Source organism: Salvelinus sp. IW2-2015, linkage group LG18, assembly GCF_002910315.2.
Source record: "Salvelinus sp. IW2-2015 linkage group LG18, ASM291031v2, whole genome shotgun sequence".
Classification (NCBI taxonomy): domain Eukaryota; kingdom Metazoa; phylum Chordata; class Actinopteri; order Salmoniformes; family Salmonidae; genus Salvelinus; species Salvelinus sp. IW2-2015.
Window position 1 is genome coordinate 52065058 of NC_036858.1, and position 20189 is coordinate 52085246.

The following is a 20189-nucleotide window of genomic DNA, read 5'->3' on the forward strand; positions in this document are numbered from 1 at the left end:
CACATTCCTCATGATCATTGATGCCCACGAGGTGAGATCTTGCATGGAGCCCCAGACCGAGGGTGATTGACCGTCATCTTGAACTTCTTCCATTTTCTAATAATTGTGCCAACAGTTGTTGCCTTCTCACCAAGCTGCTGCCTATTGTCCTGTAGCCCATCCCAGCCTTGTACAGGTCTACAATTTATCCCTGATGTCCTTACACAGCTCTCTGGTCTTGGCCATTGTGGAGAGGTTGGAGTCTGTTTTGATTGAGTGTGTGGACAGGTGTCTTTATACAGGTAACGAGTTCAAACAGGTGCAGTTAATACAGGTAATGAGTGGAGAACAGGAGGGCTTCTTAAGAAAAACTAACAGGTCTGTGAGAGCCGGAATTCTTACTGGTTGGTAGGTGATCAAATACTTATGTCATGCAATAAAATGCAAATTAATTACTTAAAAAATCATACAATGTGATTTCTGGATTTTTGTTTTTAGATTCCGTCTCTCACAGTTGAAGTGTACCTATGATAAAAATGAAGACCTCTACATGCTTTGTAAGTAGGAAAAACCTGCAAAATCGGCAGTGTATCAATACTTGTTCTCCCCACTGTATATCTGCAGTCAGTGTTTTGATTCGAGACTTAAGCCTGGAGAAAATTGAGGCGATGCTAAACTGGGAACAGCCTGTCAGTGATATCATAAAGATATGCAAGACAAAATAGAACAATATGGTCTCCCACACATATTCATTAAGAATTAAGTACAAGTAAAAGATCATTTACTAGGCATCCTGACTGACTGCCAGACACAGAGACCAATCAAAAGGCTGTGTGGAGTCAGTACCCTCTAGCAGAGCAGGCAGGCTTTCGTTTGCCCATGTCCATCCCAGGTATATTCACACAACCACAGTTCCACTCAATGAAAGGCAGCCCAGTTCTCCTTGTGTCGCTTGTTGGGTTATAGCAGAAGTCCACTGTGTACAGAAGAGCCATAACGGTGTACAAAAAACACAAATGGTTTGTAGTACAGAAGCCAGAAGAGCCAGAGAGAGCCAGAGCCACAGAGAGAGCCAGAGCCAGAGCCAGAGAGACCCAGAGCCAGAGAGAGCCCAGAGCCAGAGCAGAGAGCCGAGCCAGAGAGCAGAGAGCCAGAGCCAGCAAGAGAACAGAGCCAGAGAGCAGCCAAGAGCCAGAGAGAACCAGAGCCAGAGAGAACCAGGAGCCCCAGAGAGAGCCAGAAGCCAGAGAGAGCCAGAGCCAGAGAGAGAGCCAGAAGCCAGAGAGAACCAAGAGCCAAAAGAGAGAAACCAGAGCCAGAGAGAGCCAGAGCCAGAGAGAAGCCAGACAGCCAGAGAGAGCCAGAGCCAGAAGAGAGCCAGAGCCAGAGAGAGCCAGAGCCCAGAGAGAAGCAGAGCCAGAAGAGAGAGCCAGAGCCAGAGAGAGCCAAGAGCCAGAGACCGAGCCAGAAGCCAGAGAGAGAGCCAGACGACCAGAGCCAGAGAGAGCCAGAGAGCCCAGAGAAGAGAAGCCAGAGAGCCAGAGAGAGCCAGAGCCAGAAGAGACGCCAAGAGCCAGAAGAGAGCCAGAGCCAGAGAGAGCAAGAGCAGAAGCAGCCAGAGCCAGAGAGAGCCAGCCAGACGAGAAGCCAGAGCCAGAGAGAGCCAGAGCCAGAGAGAACCAGAGCCAGAGCCAGAGAGAGCCAGAGCCAGAGAGAGACAGAGGTGAATAACAGGGTTGGGGTCAATTCAGAATTTAATTCAGCCCATGAAATTCAAAATGTAATTGGCCACACCCCACAGGAAGAAGCATTTGAATTTAAGGAGATAGAATGTAATTCAAACCAATTCAAAGAAATTGAACTGAAACATTTAAGTTTCATTCCCTTTAAATATATTTTACCAAAATAATTTAAATGCCATTTCAAATATTATCTTGATATAACTCAGATATGTCTTATTTTTGTCATGAGGGGTTAGTTCCCTCCTAGAGTATTTTATTTAATGCATTCTGTGAAATTAAAATGTTTCTAATATTTAAAAACGTGTAATTTAATCATGAATTATTATAAACAACCTAGAAAATGATCTTATATTTCCAGACTACAATAATTTAAAACCCATTTTAGTAAAATATGTTTTAACCTATAATATGTTATACATAGTATTAGTAACCATACATTGTGTCAAAATAARCATGTATATAGGCCATGTGATGTGTAGAATAAATTAGCAATTCTACCACAAATTAAAATTAATTTCAAGTTTTGCTTTCTGTGGGGTCTGGCCAATTCCAATTCAAGAACTGAAATGGAATTAAAGACCAATTCGCAACTCAATTTAGAATTGCCCCTAACCCTGATGCATAACCCTGTCGTCCATCCTGGAGTGCCTGTAGGAGGATGTTGTATCCTGGCCATGGTTGAGCCCCATTGTTCCATCATTTTGGAAATAAGAAGAGTCTAGTTGCTGAACTGCTAGCCACTCCACATATTGTCCTGGTCTCTGCAGGGTCATAGAGCCAGACTGCGGGCAGTGAAGGCGGCTCCTTGTGCCCACTGAACCACCCCTGGGCACTTCTCCCTCTTCTGCAGCGTATGGTTCTCAAACAGGCCCTCGTTACACGGCACACCATGGTTCCCATCTGGAAACGTCAGTAACCCTGGACACAGACACGATGGCAGACACAAGATCAACTGTTACTCCTATTAGATACATGTGGTTTGAGGACAGGACCCCTCCACACGACCACTCATGAACTCTCCTTCAAACTTCATCCCATCAAAGCGACTGAAGACCCCGGCTCCCTGGAACTTCCCCTGGGCAAACTCACTTTCATACCTAGGGATGACGAAGACATTAAATAAAGATGATGTGTTTACACACACACACACACACACACAAACACCTGGATCCCTCTAGTAAAAGGAGCACCCCTGAGCTATATAACAGTCCGTTCTCAAACTGTCCTGAGTAGCAGGTTCCATCCCGAGAACTTCAGCTGGCCCATTCCATGTCTCTGACCTGAGGGGAGGGGGGAGGGGAGGGGGGCACAGAGCACAACAGAGCAAGACATCCTTTAGGTTATTAGAGACAGAAAATACAACAATCTGATCTGTTAGATTACTTTAGAATTGCAGCATTTCTCCTTTCCTTATCATCAAAAAATATTAAACTTAATGCATGGACCAATACTCTTGTAACAGGCTACTTGATCGTTGAATAATCTAAGCACATGCTACACCGCAGACAAAAGTGTTTTCTCCTTGGCACACGAGTCCAGTATACACATCATTTTGAACTGGGATTTAGGAATCTTCCTTCCTCTGCCAAATATAGGTTTAGTATATTAGGATCCCATCTGCCAACAGCCTCCTTAAAGCTTGTCTAATCCAGCTGCTTTCTAACAGGGATTACTACCTCAGAATCTGTCTGCTGTTACTACCTCATACACACGCAGGCACACACACAGGCGCACACACACGCAGGCACACACACACAGGCACACACACGCACGCTAAAGAATTAATGCGTCTGCCGCCTGTATGATCCAATACAGAATTTACAGTGCCTTCGCAAAGTATTCAGACCCCTTTACTTTTTCCACATTTTGTTACGTTACAGCCTTATTCTAACGTTGATTAAATAGTTTTTTCCCCCTCATCATTTTTTGGTACCCTTCCCCAGATCTGTGCCTTGCCACAATCCTGTCTTGGAGCTCTACAGACAATTCCTTCAACCTCATGACTTGGTTTTTGCTCTGACATGCACTGTCAACTGTGGGACCTTATATAGACAGGTGTGTGCCTTTCCAAATCATGTCCAATCAATTGAATTTACCACAGGTGGATTCCAATCAAGTTGTAGAAACATCTCAAGGATGATCAATGGAAACAGGATGTACCTGAGCTCAATTTCGAGTCTCAATTTCAAATACTTATGTAAATAAGTTATTTCAGGTTTTATTTGTAATAAATTTGCAAACATGTCAAAATACCTGTTTTCGCTTTGTCATTATGGGGTATTGTGTGTAGATTGCTGAATATTTGTATTTTATTTAATCCATTTTAGAATAAGGCTGGAGCGTAACAAAATGTGGAAATAGTCAAAGGGTCTGAATACTTTCCGTGGCTGTTCTCTCCATATGACCCTAAGAATGTGTACTTAGCCAATCATCTACAGGTAAGATCCAAGCAGACTGAGGGTATTTATTCCACATCTTACAGTGCATGTTATGGTATAAAAACTGTAATCCTGCTCTCTTTTTTGTGTTTTACCCTTTTTTTCTCCCCAATTACAATCTTGTTTCATCGCTGCAACTCCCCAACAGGCTCGGGAGAGGCGAAGGTTGAGCCATGCGTCCCCAGAAAAATGGCCCCTCAAGCCACACGCCTTAACACCCGCCCACTTAACCCAGAAGCACCAATGTGTCGAAGGAAACACTGTTCAACTGATGACAGAAGTCAGCCTGCAGGCGCCCGGCCCGCAACAAGGAGTCTCTAGAGCAYGATGAGCCAAGTAAAGCACCCCCGTTCAAACCCTCCCCTAACCCGGACGACGCTGGGACAGTTATGCGGCTGGTTGTAACACAGCCTGGGATTGAACCCGGGTCTGTAATGGCACCTCGAGTACTGCGATGCAGTGCCTTAAACTGCTGCGCCATTTGGGAGGCCCACAATCATGCTCGCTTGACATTATTTTGGATTGTAATTCTATGCTCATCAAAACTGTGTGCAATCAAAAATTGCATATAACATAGCTGTGTTGTTTGAGGGAGCTGAACTTTTAAACAAAAGTATGTTTTAACGATCTCAAGTTTTCAAATATTCTCTTAATATTAATATTATAGTTACTCCTGGCAGATGTGTTTGGCTGTGCTGCTGCTTGACCTCTGTTTTCTCAACAGGGGTTGACTCTGATCTTTCCAGTGAGTTTCCTAATGCAGGCCTTATCCTGGAGATTTGACAGAGGTACGGTAGGTCGGCCTCGATATGGTGGGTCATGGGTTGAAGGCTAGTTAGGATTTGGCTTAATAGAATAAGAATGTCAATCAATGGTATTACTGTGTGTGTACAAGAATGTGTGTGTACAAGACTGTGTGTGTGTGTGTGTGTACAGATGTGTGTGTGTGTGGTGTGTGTGTGTGTGTGTGTGTGTGTGGTGTGTGTGTGTGTGTGTGTGTGTGTGTGTGTGTGTGTGTGTGTGTGTGTGTGTGGTGTGTGTGTGTGTGTGTGTGTGTGTGTGTGTGTGTGTGTGTGTGTGTGTGTGTGTGTGTGTGTGTGTGTGTGTGTGGTGGTGCGTGTGTGTGTGTGTGTGTGTGTGTGTGTGGAGTCGGAGGAATAAGACCAACCACTTTTGGAAATGAGGGAGACTATTATCTGCATTTGTCACATACAGTGGCAAGAATTATGTGAACCCATTGGATTACCTGGATTTCTGCATAAATGGTCATCAAATTTGATCTGATCTTCATCTAAGTCACAACAATAGAACAACATAGTGTGCTTAAACTTATTTGAATATATAATTTAAACATTCACAGTGTAGGTTGGAAAAAGTATGTGAACCCCTAGGTTAATGAAGCTAAAAGCTAATTGGAGTAAGGAGTAAGCTAACCTGGAGTCCAATCAGTGAGAAGAGATTGGAGAAGTTGGTTAGAGCTGCCTTGCCCAATAAAAAACACTCACAAAATTTGAGTTTGCTATTCACAAGAAGCATTGCTTGATGGGAACCGTGCCTCGAACAAAAGAGATCTCAGAAGACCAAAATCAAATCAAATCAAATTTTATTTGTCACATACACATGGTTAGCAGATGTTAATGCGAGTGTAGCGAAATGCTTGTGCTTCTAGTTCTGACAATGCAGTAATAACCAACGAGTAATCTAACCGAACAATTTCACAAAACAGCTACTTATACACACAAGTGTAAAGGGATGAAGAATATGTACATAAAGATATATGAATGAGTGATGGTACAGAACGGCATAGGCAAGATGCAGTAGATGGTATCGAGTACAGTATATACATATGAGATGCGTAATGTAGGGTATGTAAACATTATATTAAGTGGCATTGTTTAAAGTGGCTAGTGATACATGTATTACATAAAGATGGCAAGATGCAGTAGGTGGATAGAGTACAGTATATACATATGAGATGCGTAATGTAGGGTATGTAAACATTATATTAAGTGCCATTGTTTAAAGTGGCTAGTGATACATTTTTTACATGTATGGCAGCAGCCACTCAATGTTAGTGGTGGCTGTTTAACAGTCTGATGGCCTTGAGATAGAAGCTGTCTCTCGGTCCCTGCTTTGATGCACCTGTACTGACCTCGCCTTCTGGATGATAGCAGCAGGGTGAACAGGCAGTGGCTCTGGTGGTTGTTGTCCTTGATGATCTTTATGGCCTTCCTGTGACATTGGGTGGTGTAGGTGTCCTGGAGGGCAGGTAGTTTGCCCCCGGTGATGCTTTGTGCAGACCTCACTACCCTCTGGAGAGCCTTACGGTTGTGGGCGGAGCAGTTGCTGTACCAGGCGGGATAGCAGCACGACAGGATGCTCTCGATTGTACATCTGTAAAAGTTTGTGAGTGCTTTTGGTGACAAGCCGAATTTCTTCAGCCTCCTGAGGTTGAAGAGGCGCTGCGCCTTCTTCACCACGCTGTCTGTGTGGGTGCCCCAATTCAGTTTGTCCGTATATGTACGCCGAGGAACTTAAAACTTTCTACCCTCTCCACTACTGTCCCGTCGATATGGATAGGGGGGTGCTCCCTCTGCTGTTTCCTGAAGTCCAACGATCATCTCCTTTGTTTTGTTGACCGTTGAGTGTGAGGTTATTTTCCTGAACACCACTCCGAGGCCCTCACCTCCTCCCTGTAGGCCGTCTCGTCGTTGTTGGTAATCAAGCCTACCACTGTAGTGTTGTCTGCAAACTTGATGATTGAGTTGGAGGCGTGCATGGCCTTGCAGTCATGGGTGAACAGGGAGTACAGGAGAGGGCTGAGAACGCACCCTTGTGGGCCCAGTGTTGAGGATCACGCGGGGTGGAGATGTTGTTTCCTACCCTCACCACCTGGGGGCGGCCCGTCAGAAAGTCCAGGACCCAGTTGCACAGGGCGGGGTCGAGACCCAGGATCTCGAGCTGAATGACGAGTTTGGAGGGTACTATGGTGTTAAATGCTGAGCTGTAGTCGATGGACAGCATTCTCACATAGGTATTCCTCTTGTCCAGATGGGTTAGGGCAGTGTGCAGTGTGGTTGCGATTGCGTTGTCTGTGGACCTATTTTGGCGGTAAGCAAATTGGAGTGGGTCTAGGGTGTCAGGTAGGGTGGAGGTGATATGGTCCTTGACTAGTTTCTCAAAGCACCATGATGACGGAAGTGAGTGCTACGGGGCGAGAGTTGTTTAGCTCAGTTACCTTAGCTTTCTTGGGAACAGGAACAATGGTGGCCCTCTTGAAGCATGTGGGAACAGCAGACTGGGATAAGGATTGATTGAATATGTCCGTAAACACACCAGCCAGCTGGTCTGCGCATGCTCTGAGAACGCAGCTGGGGATGCCGTCTGGGCCAGCAGCCTTGCGAGGGTTAACACGTTTAAATGTTTTACTCACGTTGGCTGCAGTGAAGGAGAGTCCGCAGGTTTTGGTAGTGGGCCGTGTCAGTGGCACTGTATTGTCCTCAAAGCGAGCAAAGAAKTTGTTTAGTYTGTCYGGKAGCAAGACAWCCTGGTCCGYGACRGGGCTGGTTTTCTTTTTGTAATCCGTGATTGACTGTAGACCCTGCCACATACCTCTTGTGTCTGAGCCGTTGAATTGCGACTCTACTTTGTCTCTATACTGACGCTTAGCTTGTTTGATTGCCTTGCGGAGGGAAAAGCTACACTGTTTGTATTCGGTCATGTTTCCAGTCACCTTGCCCTGGTTAAAAGCAGTGGTTCGCGCTTTCAGTTTCGCGCGAATGCTGCCATCAATCCACGGTTTCTGGTTGGGGAATGTTTTAATAGTTGCTGTGGGTACGACATCGCCAATGCACTTGCTAATGAACTCGCTCACCGAATCAGCGTATTCGTCAATGTTGTTGTTTGACGCAATGCGGAACATATCCCGATCCACGTGATCGAAGCAATCTTGAAGCGTGGAATCAGATTGGTCGGACCAGCTTTGAACMGACCTGAGAGCGGGAGCTTCCTGTTTTAGTTTCTGTCTATAGGCTGGAAGCAACAAAATGGAGTCGTGGTCAGCTTTTCCGAAAGGAGGGCGGGGGAGGGCCTTATATGCGTCGCGGAAGTTAGAATAACAATGATCCAGGGTTTTTCCAGCCCTGGTAGCACAATCGATGTGCTGATAGAATTTAGTGAGTCCTGTTTTCAGATTAGCCTTGTTAAAATCACCAGCTACAATGAATGCAGCCTCAGGATATGTGGTTTCCAGTTTACATAGAGTCAAATAAAGTTCGTTCAGGGCCATYGATGTGTCTGCTTGGGGGGGAATATATGCGGCAGTGATTATAATCGAAGAGAATTCTCTTGGTAGATAATGCGGTCGACATTTGATTGTGAGGAATTCTAAGTCAGGTGAACAGAAGGACTTGAGTTCCTGTATGTTGTTATGATCACACCACGTCTCGTTAATCATAAGGCATACCCCCCCGCCCCTCTTCTTACCAGAAAGATGTTTGTTTCTGTCGACGCGATGCGTGAAGAAACCAGCTGGCTGTACCGACTCCGATAGCGTGTCTCGAGTGAGCCATGTTTCCGTGAAGCAAAGAACGTTACAGTCTCTGATGTATCTCTGGAATGCTACCCTTGCTCGGATTTCATCAACCTTRTTGTCAAGAGACTGGACATTAGCGAGTAGTATGCTCGGGAGCGGTGTGCCCGTCTCCGGAGCCTGACCAGAAGACCGCTTCGTCTGCCCCTTTTACGGCGTCGTTGTATTGGTTCGCCGGCTGGGATCCGATCCATTGTCCCGGGTGGTGGGCAAAACACATCATCTTTCTGCTTCAGGAAAGTCGTATTCCTGGTCGTAATGATGGTGAGTTGACGTTGCTCTTATATCCAGTAGTTCCTCCCAACTGTATGTAATAAAACCTAAGATTACCTGKGGTACCAATGTAATAAATAACATGTAAAAAAATAAATAAAATACTGCATAGTTTCCTAGGAACGCGAAGCGAGGCGGCCATCTCTGTCGGCGCCGGAAGTAACAGATTAGGAATTGTTTACTTGCATAATGCTGGAAAAGTTTACAAAAGTATCTCTAAAAGCCGTGATATTCATCAGTCCACGGTAAGACAAATTGTCTATAAATGGAGAAAGTTCAGCACTGTTGCTACTCTCCCTATGAGTGGCCGTCCTGCAAAGATGACTGCAAGAGCACAGCGCAGAATGCTCAATGAGGTTAAGAATCAATCAATCAAATATATTTATATACCCCTTTTAACATCAGCCAATGTCACAAAGTGCTGTACAGACACCCAGCATAAAACCCCAAACAGCAAGCAATGCAGATGTAGAAGCACGGTGGCTAGGAAAAACTCCCTAGAAAGGCCAGAACCTAGGAAGAAACCGAGAGAGGAACCCGGCTCTGAGGGGTGGCCAGTCCTCTTCTGGCTGTGCCGGGTGGAGATTATAACAGTACATGACCAAGATGTTCAAACGTTCATAGATGACCTGCAGGGTCAGATAATAAAAATCACAGCTGTTGTCGAGGGTGCAACAGGTCAGCACCTCAGGAGTAAATGTCAGTTGGCTTTTCATAGCCGATCATTCAGAGTTAGAGACAGCAGGTGCGGTAAAGAGAGGGTCCTGAACAGCAGGTCCGTGACAAGGTAGCACGTCCAGTGAAAAGGTCAGGGTTCCATAGCCGCAGGCAGAACAGTTAAAACTGGAGCAGCAGCATGACCCGGTGGACTGGGGACAGCAAGGAGTCATCAGGCCAGGTAGTCCTGAGGCATGGTCCTCCGAGAGAAGAGAGAGAGAAAGAGCGAAAGAGAGAAAGATAGAAAAAGAGAAAATTAGAGGGAGTATACTTAAAATTCACACAGGACATCGGATAAGACAGGAGAAATACTCCAGATATAACAGACTGACCCTAGCCCCCTGACACAAACTATTGCATCATAAATACTGGAGGCTGAGACAGGAAGGGTCAGAAGACACTGTGGCCCCATCCGATGATACCCCCGGACAGGGCCAAACAGGCAGGATATAACCCCACCCACTTTGCCAAAGCACAGCCCCCACACCCCTAGAGGGATATCTTCAACCACCAACTTACCATCCTGAGACAAGGCCGAGTATAGTCCACGAAGATCTCCCCCACTGCACGAACCCGAGGGGGGCACCAATCCAGACAGGAAGATCACGTCAGTGACTCAACCCACTCAAGTGACGCACCCCTCCTTGGGACGGCATGGAAGAGCACCAGTAAGCCAATGACTCAGCCCCCGTAATAGGGTTAGAGGCAGAGACTCCCAGTGGAGAGAGGGGGACCGGCCAGGCAGAGACAGCAAGGGCGAATCCTAGAGTGTCAGCTAAAGACTTACAGAAATCTCTGGAACATGCTAACATCTCTGCTGACAAGTCTACGATATGTAAAACACTAAACAAGAATGGTGTTCATGGGAGGACACCACGGAAGAAGCCAATGCTGTCCAAAAAAAATCACTGCTGCACTTCTGAAGTTTGCAAAAGTGCACCTGGATGTTCCACAGCGCTACTGGCAAAATATTCTGTGGACAGATGAAACTACAGTTGAGTTGTTTGGAAGGAACACACAACACTATGTGTGGAGAAAAAAAGACACATCAAAACCTCATCCCAACTGTAAACTATGGTGAAGGGAGCATCATGGTTTGGGGCTGCTTTGCTGCCTCAGGGCCTGGACAGCTTGCTCTCATTGACGTAAAAATCAATTCCCAAGTTTATCAAGACATTTTGCAGGAGAATGTAAGGCTATCTGTCCCCCAAGTGAAGCTCAACAGAAGTTGGGTGATGGAACAGGTCAATGACCCAAAACACAGAAGTAAATCAACAACAGAATGGCTTCAACAGAAGAAAATACRCCTTCTGGAGYGGCCCAGTCAGAGTCCTGACCTCAACCCGATTGAGATGCTGTGGCATGACCTCAARAAAGCAGTTCACACCAGACATCCCAAGAATATTGCTGAACTGAAACAGTTTTGTAAGGATGAATAGTCCACAATTCCTCCTGACCGTTGTGCAGGTCTGATCCACAACTACAGAAAACGTTTGTTTGAGGTTATTGCTGCCAAAGGAGGGTCAACCAGTTATTAAATCCAAGGGTTCACATACTTTTTCCAACCTGCACTGTGAATGTTACAACAGTGTGCTCAATAAAGACATGAAAACATATAATTGTTTGTGTGTTATTAGTTTAAGCAGACTGTGTTTGTCTATTGTTGTGACCTAGATGAAGATCAGATACAATTTTAGGACCAATTTATGCAGAAATCCAGGTATTTCCAAAGGGTTCACATACTTTTTCTTGCCACTGTATGTTTATACCTTTACAAACCTAGTCCCGTGCCTTACAGAAAAACAAAGGACAGGAGGAAGACAAAGGGTTGTTGAGTTCACAGTATTCCCCCAACCCACACCCTCTCAGTAGTATTCATTCTGCCCAGATGATCCCTTATTACTGACAGAACTAACATAGGGACTGGGGACAGTTGAGTTAAGACACATATGAAGACAGATTTGAATTATTATTATTTGGATTTTGGATTTAACCTTTATTTAACTGATACACAGGGGATTATTTTAGTTAAGGCACAGGGGACTCTCAGCGAAGACACAAAGGAAGACTGATACACAGGGGATTATTTTAGTTAAGGGGACTCTCAGCGAAGACACAAAGGAAGACTGATACACAGGGAGATTATTTTAGTTAAGGCACAGGGGACTCAGCGAAGACACAAAGGAAGACTGATACACAGGGGATTATTTTAGTTAAGGCACAGGGGACTCTCAGCGAAGACACAAAGGAAGACTGATACACACAGGACTCTTAGTTAAAGGACAAGTTCACTTTTTGATGTAAATGGCATGTTATAGAAATGCCCAGACACTTTTTTTTGCCATTTCTCTTACTTTTGAGGAACTTACCCCACCAGCAATAGAACTTTATCCGCAATGCTATATCCTAGCGATACTTTACCATGTGCATGCACATATACGGTAACGTATCGATCGAGTACAACAAAATGGAATATAACGTTAAAGTTCGTAATGTAACAATTTTCTGTGTACAACATCTAAAGACTTACATCACTATACTGAGAGAGTTGCCATTTCTAAGAGAACGTATTTGGGTGTTTTGGAGCCTTTGTTCATGTTTAATCACTGCCCTGATACAGTCACGCCCTGATCTGTTTCAACTGTTCCTGTTATTGTCTCCACCCCCTCCAGGTGTTGCTTATTTCCCCAGTGTATTTATCCCTGTGTTTCCTGTCTCTCTGTGCCAGTTCGTCTTGTATGTTTCCAAGTCAACCAGCGGCTTTCCCATTCTCCTGCTTTTGCATTTCTCCTTTTTCTAGTCCTCCCGGTTTTGACCCTTGCCTGTTTCTGAACTTTGCACCCGCCTGCCTGACCATTCTGCCTGCCTTGACCACGAACCTGTCTGCCACTCTGTACCTCTGGACTCAGATCTGGTTTTGACCTTTTGTCTGTCCACGACCATTCTCTTTCCTACTACTTTTTGGATTAATAAACATTGTAAGACTCCAACCATCTGCCTCCTGTGTCTGCATCTGGGTCTCGCCTTGTGCCTTGATAGATACTGCAGAATGAGTCTTAGGACCTCTACCACTGGTGGGGTAAGTTTCTCAAAACCAAATTAAATCGCAAAAAAAGTGTCTGGACACTTCTATAACATGCCATTTACATCAAATAGAGATTTGGTTAAAAAAAGGCAAACTTGTCCTTTGTCCTAGAAAGACAGTGCCCCAGGAGACTGTTAGGACACATAGGAAGACACACACACGATACTGTTAGTTAAGACACACATGGAGTCAGAGACACAGGGAACTGTCTAGAGATGGTAATGAGGCTGTAAGGATGTTATATATGACCGCTCTGTGGATGAAAATATCTGGCTGATGCTACCTAAGAGGATATTACATTCATGAATTAAACAACCTCTGTACTTCAGTGTGAAGACCACAATGATTAGAGAATTCCTATAGTCATACATAAATGAAGGCCTACATAACAGTATAAAGCATGATGCATACATATTGATCAGCCTATATGTGCCTACTGTATGAAGACGTAAACTTGAGAGGGAAGGTTAATAGAGATGTCTTACCTTCTTTCCAGTCCCCATGGTACTCCTCGCCAGTTGTGTAGGTGAACGACCCTCTCGTCAGAGTCATGGCCCCTTCATTCTGCGCGCGCGTGTACACACACACAAACGTAAAGAGCACGGACTCTATTGCTGCTTTTTTTGAGTGTAACACCAGTGTTACACTAGTGTATACACCCTTATGTTAGACTAGGGAAACTGTGTTACCATAGCTAGGGCTGGCAGTGAGGACTTGTGAAGAGCAGAATCAACAACCTTGGCATAATCAAAACAGTTGCTTTGTGATTAGCTGTTAAAGTATACAATTAGCCATTGTTATGTAATTGGAAGTTGAAGAGTACCAGTGGCCTGACTTTGGCCCCAAGTGAGTGCAGGTCTGCCGGAGCCATGGCCCAGTGAGAGACAGGTGCCGGCCCGTGTAGATTGAAACAGAAAAGTCTGAGCCTTTTGGGTAAAACACTGGGGTAAATCCTCTATGGAAATGCGCCAATATCTGTCTTATCTGAACCCTGACTTTAGTGTGCCTTCGCAGAGGTAAACTCAGCAAAAAAATAAACTTCCCTTTTTCAGGACCCTGTCTTTCAAAGATAATKAATAAAAATCMAAATAACTTCACAGATCTTCATTGTAAAGGGTTTAAACACTGTTTCCCATGATTGTTCAATGAACCATAAACAATTAATGAATATGCACCTGTGGAACGGTCACTAAGACACTAACAGCTTAGACGGTAGGCAACAAAAGTCACAGTTATGAAAACTTAGGACACTAAAGAGGCCTTTCTACTGACTCTGAAAAACACAAAAAGAAAGATGCCCAGGGTCCCTGCTCATCTGCATGAACATGCCTTAGGCATGCTGCAAGGAGGCATGAGGACTGCAGATGTGGCCAGGGCAATTAATTGCAATGTCCGTACTGTGAGACTCCTAAGACAGCGCTACAGGGAGACAAGACGGACAGCTGATTGTCCTCTCAGTGGCAGACCACGTGTAACAACACCTGCACAGGATCGGTACATCCGAACATCACACCTGCGGGACAGGTACAGGATGGCAACAACAACTGCCCGAGTTACACCAGGAACACACAATCCCTCCATCAGTGCTCAGACTGTCCGCTATAGGCTGAGAGAGGCTGGACTGAGGGCTTGTAGGCCTGTTGTAAGGCAGGTCCTCACCAGACATCACCGGCAACAACGTCGCCTATGGGCATAAGAGCGTCTGCTAAATGACTGACATCACCGGCAACAAGTCGCCTATGGGCACAAACCCACCATCGCTGAACCAGACAGGACTGGCAAAAAGTGCTCTTCATTGACGAGTCGCGGTTTTGTCTCACCAGGGGTGATGGTCGGATTCACGTTTATCGTCGAAGGAATGAGCGTTACACCGAGGCCTGTACTCTGGAGCGGGATCAATTTGGAGGTGGAGGGTCCGTCATGGGCTGGGGTGGTGTGTCACAGCATCATCGGACTGAGCTTGTTGTCATTGCAGGCAATCTCAACGCTGTGCGTTACAGGGAAGACATCCTCCTCCCTCATGTGGTACCCTTCCTGCAGGCTCAGCCTGACAATGCCACCAGTCATACTGCTCGTTCTGTGTGTGATTTCCTGCAAGACAGGAATGTCAGTGTTCTGCCATGGCCAGCGAAGAGCCCCGATCTGAATCCCATTGAGTACGTCTGGGACCTGTTGGATCGGAGGGTGAGGGCTAGGGTCATTCCCCCCAGAAATGTCCGGGAACTTGCAGGTGCCTTGGTGGAAGAGTGGGGTACATATCACAGCAAGAACTGGCAAATCTGGTGCAGTCCATGAGGAGATGCACTGCAGTACTTAATGCAGCTGATGGCCACACCAGATACTGACTGTTACCTTTGATTTTGACCCAAACCCCCCTTTGTTCAGGGACACATTATTCCATTTCTGTTAGTCACATGTCTGTGGAACTTGTTCAGTTTGTCTGTTGAATCTTATGTTCATACTAATATTTACACATGTTAAGTTTGCTGAAAATAAACGCAGTTGACAGTGAGGACGTTTATTTTTTGCTGAGTTTATTTTAAAGTCAAGGAGTGACAGGGATGGTGAGAAAGGGATGGTGAGATCAAGGGATGAGTTAAGGTCGAGGGATAGGGCGAGGAGAGGATGGGCAGAAGTGAAGGATGGGAAGAGGGGTGGGGGGAAGAGAAGTGATGAGTGAGGTGTGGGAGCAGAGGACAGGTGCTGAAGTCCAGAGACACAGCAGAGAAGAGATCAGATCCATTTAGCTCTGCAGATGCTGCACTATCAAGTGAAATGTGTGTGGTAGCCAAGTCAACATATGGACAGTGCTTTTAAAGGAAGCAGCTTTACTGAACTGTAAAATGTTTTCACACACAGACAAGGGAAAGGGGGAACATGTGTGAGACAAAGGATGGCAAAACTGCCCCTAATTTTCAGTAATTTCTTATCAGTTTTCAGGAATATAATCTAATCATTTAGAGAACCTCATAAGGCAGGCTATTTGCTGCCACATTACCATTAGGGTAAAATGCAAGTATGAACCTGTTGACACTGGATGATGTAATACATTATTCAGACTAGTTTATGTGTAAATGAGGCTACAATGACACCTCTTTCCCAATTCAGCTATATTCTTCTCACCTCTAAAACACCTATCGATTTGTCATGCTGTCAAAAGTTGTAAAAAGTATTCTTATGTTATGTCGCCGGCATATATCATGTACCTATCATGCCTTTCCAGTAGGTACAGTAGCGCCACAGTAACTGAGCCAATTTGGACAAGTCCTGCACTGCATTTTATTGACAGTGTACATAGCCTACAATCATATGACCAAACGGTTTACCTGTGCGCTACCTTCTCTGTCTCTGCAGCATTGGAATCCACCTTTACGACATTAACGAGTCGGTTAGGAGAGGAGAGAAGACAGGACAAGCACAGGTAGGCTAGGGAACAGTATTAGCCTGCCGCTATAAGCTTTGGTGCTGCTGACTCCGGCGGTAATGCATCATCACTATGTTATTACGCAGCCGTGCTGTTTCATTGCAGGGCTTCGGCTGCCGCTCATTTAAAACCTGTTCTGATTGGCTTGGTGTGTTACACCACTCTGGCAGACATGTTCCTATGGGGCAGTGAAGAAATGCCGGATTTTAAAGGTCCTATTTCAATGTGTAGCCTTGGGCACGATATTTTAGAAGAAAGAAATAGCCTAATTTAATAGGGAAAAATAATAACAATTCCGTATTTTAATGGTGKTTTAATTGACTATGATAAACCTATCCATAGTAATTCCTTACTTGTTGTGCATTCTAAAATATAAATGTAGCCTATATCAACTCCCTTTTAGTTCTTTTAAAAACAAGTTTGAAAGAGTTTACTTGTTTCTTTCATAAGGCAAATGTTACCTGGCTCTATTCAATCCGTATCGCTGAAGTATGCGTTCAAATGATCATTTCCGATTGAGMCGATTTATTCAGCATTTAGGCCTACGGTGAATGCAGTCTCCGCAAACAAGGAAACATTGACTTTTAATAGTCAGCTCTACGGGTTGAATAGTCATTAGGGACTGTACGTTATTTATGGGGGATACCTCATCGTATCTCTCTCAAATGAAAATGGATGGGCTTCCAGTCAAATATATTTGTACCTGACCCTCCCTGAACTTTTGAAAAACCACAAGTGATCCTCCCCTATACCCCAAATAATAATTAGAACATGAAGTGGATAGCGGAGAACATGCCTACCGTTTTACCCTCACTCCTAGCACAGACCAGAGCCTTAGATATGCAGTTTTAGAAACTGCTCTTCGTTTTTTAAGCATTACACGGCAAAGTAGCCAGAAGGTTGTGGATTCGCAGACCACCTTGGTGTGAAAATATATCCATTATAATAAAAGCACTGCATGAATCTATCATCTTATAGCCTTTTAAAAACACATTTCATGCAATTCTAGGTCATTTTACATGACTGGAGACAAGCAGAACATGTTTTAATGCCACAACCGAGCATAACAACGAATGAGTGCATGCTGCAGTACCGGGGACGTTTTGATTTATATACAGGCTATTGTTAAAAAAAGAGGATAGTCTAAGTTTGGAACAGTGCTAAAGTTGTCTATCAAATGTAAAAATTGAGCGCAACAGAACCAGTAACAACTGAAGTATCTGATCATCAATGATTTCATGAAAAAGCCATTCATTGTTTAACACAGCAGCCACATATCATACAGGTATACAGTTAACTTTTTTAAATTCTGTTTTATTCCATGATATTGTTACAAAAATGTATTTGTGTTGACTGTGATTAGGGCATAGGAATATAAGAGCATCTGCTAGGCTAGATTAACAAACTAGGCATTTATAGCTCACCTCATGATCCTCAAACTAAAGACTGGCCAAACTCTTGTTTCTAAAAGTGATTTCAATGGCACTGTAGAATGACTGTATAGCCTGAAGGCATTTTTCGTTTAATTTATTTCTAAGTTTCAAAAAATTGATTTCCTTTTATACAGCCTAAGTGCTAAATGTATAGGCATGTTGTTGATGTGTTGAAATGCTGAGCACTCCTGGCAGCCTGTAGCATGTCACAAATTCTTTTCAATTGATTTATTCAAGGCTATAGCCTTGAAATAATAATAATAATATAGCCTAAATAATTAGACTACCTGGCTTGCTCCTGACTGATTTAGAGTTAGCATGTTGTTTAATAGCTGGTTGAAATGGCAAACTTCAATTGGTAGTGACAGTATCATTACTTTCCAAGCTAAGTACATGTTTTTGTCTCCTCATCCTTCCCTATAGAAGGTTGTAGCGCAGCCTCTGAATGTCATAGAGATAAACCAAATATATCCCATATGCAGAGGAGTCACGTCTTTCCCAGACATTTTACAGCTTGTTTCTAGCATAAGGCATTGTGGAGTAAAGCCTCGTTATAGATCGCACTATATACCATTTAAAAAAAAATCTTAAATGAACAAGGGGTAGGCCTATGGTTTTTAGCCATTAACTTWAACAAAAGCCACAATACCCTCACATACCCCCTCTTTAACAAAAACCTTATATTCTCTCACTTACCCCCTCAAATCGAACCCTGGTTTTAATTTAACACCATGCTCTTCACTGACACTGAGATATTTAAGGAGTGCATGGTGACTGAAGGAATTGGCTGACAAAATCTATGGATGGTAGATTACCACCTATCAGGTAGGTGTACCTCTTATTTCTTGAATAGGAGGAAATGGGCTCCAACACAAAGACCTCTTGTTTTAGTAGCCTAAAGTCAAATTAAAATGTAAACTGTTTAAATGAATTAGATCTTCTCGAATTAGCCTACTTTCAGCACCCATGCGCTGTCCACATAGTTTTGACATTAATTAATAATTTCGGTAGCCTATAATGACGTGAAGCTTGTTCTATATAAAGTATTTTGACTCTGTGTGCCACAAAGTATTTGACTCTAGCCACAAAATTAAGGAAATTAGAGGGGGGGGGGGATTTCGGCAAGGCCATTTTCTTGCCTTCCGAACCCCCCCCCCCCCCCCCCCTTCTAATTTCCTTAATTTTGTGGCTAGAGTCAAATACTTTCTGTGGCACACATCAGAGTCGAATTCTTTCTATAGAACAAACTTCACGTCATTATACTACCGAAATTAATAATTCATGTATGTCTGTTATATTAAACATAGAGGGAGTAAAATGTAGGCAAGCAATAAACATTCCAGAACAACTACTAGTCGAATAAGACATAGGAGAGATGACGAATTTTGCCAAAGAGATTTATTTATAGACTAATACACTTGAAACAAATAGCCAAACCGAAAACTGCAGACATTACTAGTGCCTCCCCGCAATCAAACCGACATAAAAAATAAAATGAAACGCAGCCTAACGATCAGAAATCTCAACTAGCAAGCAAGTCGCAGCAATGGAGAATTGAGTGCGTGCGCGTTCACGCGAGGGGGGATTCTGGCAGGGGGAGATTTTCGCACAACACCGTCAACCTTTCTGTTACTGTCCAACGCTCTAACCCAACTAGGCTACCTGCCGCCCCACAATGTGTTACTCGAATATGGCTTATTGTGAGGTCAAAATAACTCTGATAAATAGCTTCATTATGGGCAACGAAGTAAATATCTCTGCCCTTAACCTTGTTTTTATTCAAATCAATTATAGCAATAGCAAGCTTACCTCCGGTCTTTCTTCTCATCTGCTTTCTTAGTGTCCAAAAAACTTTCTCTGCCCTTAACCTTGCTCTGAACATCTCCAAAACAAAGGTAATGTGGTTTGGTAAGGAGAATGCCTCTCTCCCCACAGGTGTGATTACTACCTCTGAGGGTTTAGAGCTTGAGGTAGTCACCTCATACAAGTATTTGAAAGTATGGCACTGTTCTTCTCTCAGCACATATCAAAGCTGCAGGCTAAAGTTACATCTAGATTTGGTTTCCTCTATCGTAATCACTCCTCTTTCACCCCAGCTGCCAAACTAACCCCGATTCAGATGACCATCCTACCCATGCTAGATTATAGAGACGTAATTTATAGATCGGCAGGTAAGGGTGCTCTCGAGCAGCTAGGTGTTCTTTACCATTCAGCCATTAGATTTGCCACCAATGCTCCTTATAGGACACATCACTGCACTCTATACTCTTCTGTAAACTGGTCATCTCTGTATACCCGTCGCAAGATCCACTGATTGTCGTTTATTTATAAAACACTCTTAGGGGGGAGTGAGGCCTATCTGAGAGATCTTCTGCAGCCCTCCACATACAACACCAGTTCTACCAGTCACATTCTGTTAAAGGTCCCCAAAGCACACACATCTCTGGGTCGCTCCACTTTCAGTTCGCTGCAACGAGCTGCAACAAACACTCAAACTGGACAGTTTT

General features: G+C 44.2%; 1 protein-coding gene across 1 annotated transcript; it reads right to left on the reverse strand.

Moving 5' to 3' along the window:
* Window positions 1-2205: 2205 nt before the first annotated feature.
* On the reverse strand, window positions 2206-13377 carry LOC111977379 (MORN repeat-containing protein 4). Its single transcript, XM_024006769.1, is given in 5 exon segments — window positions 2206-2639; window positions 2709-2818; window positions 2886-2965; window positions 2967-3001; window positions 13311-13377. Coding segments are annotated over 5 exon segments (441 nt in total). The 3' UTR covers window positions 2206-2490.
* Between the last annotated feature and the right edge of the window lie 6812 nt (window positions 13378-20189).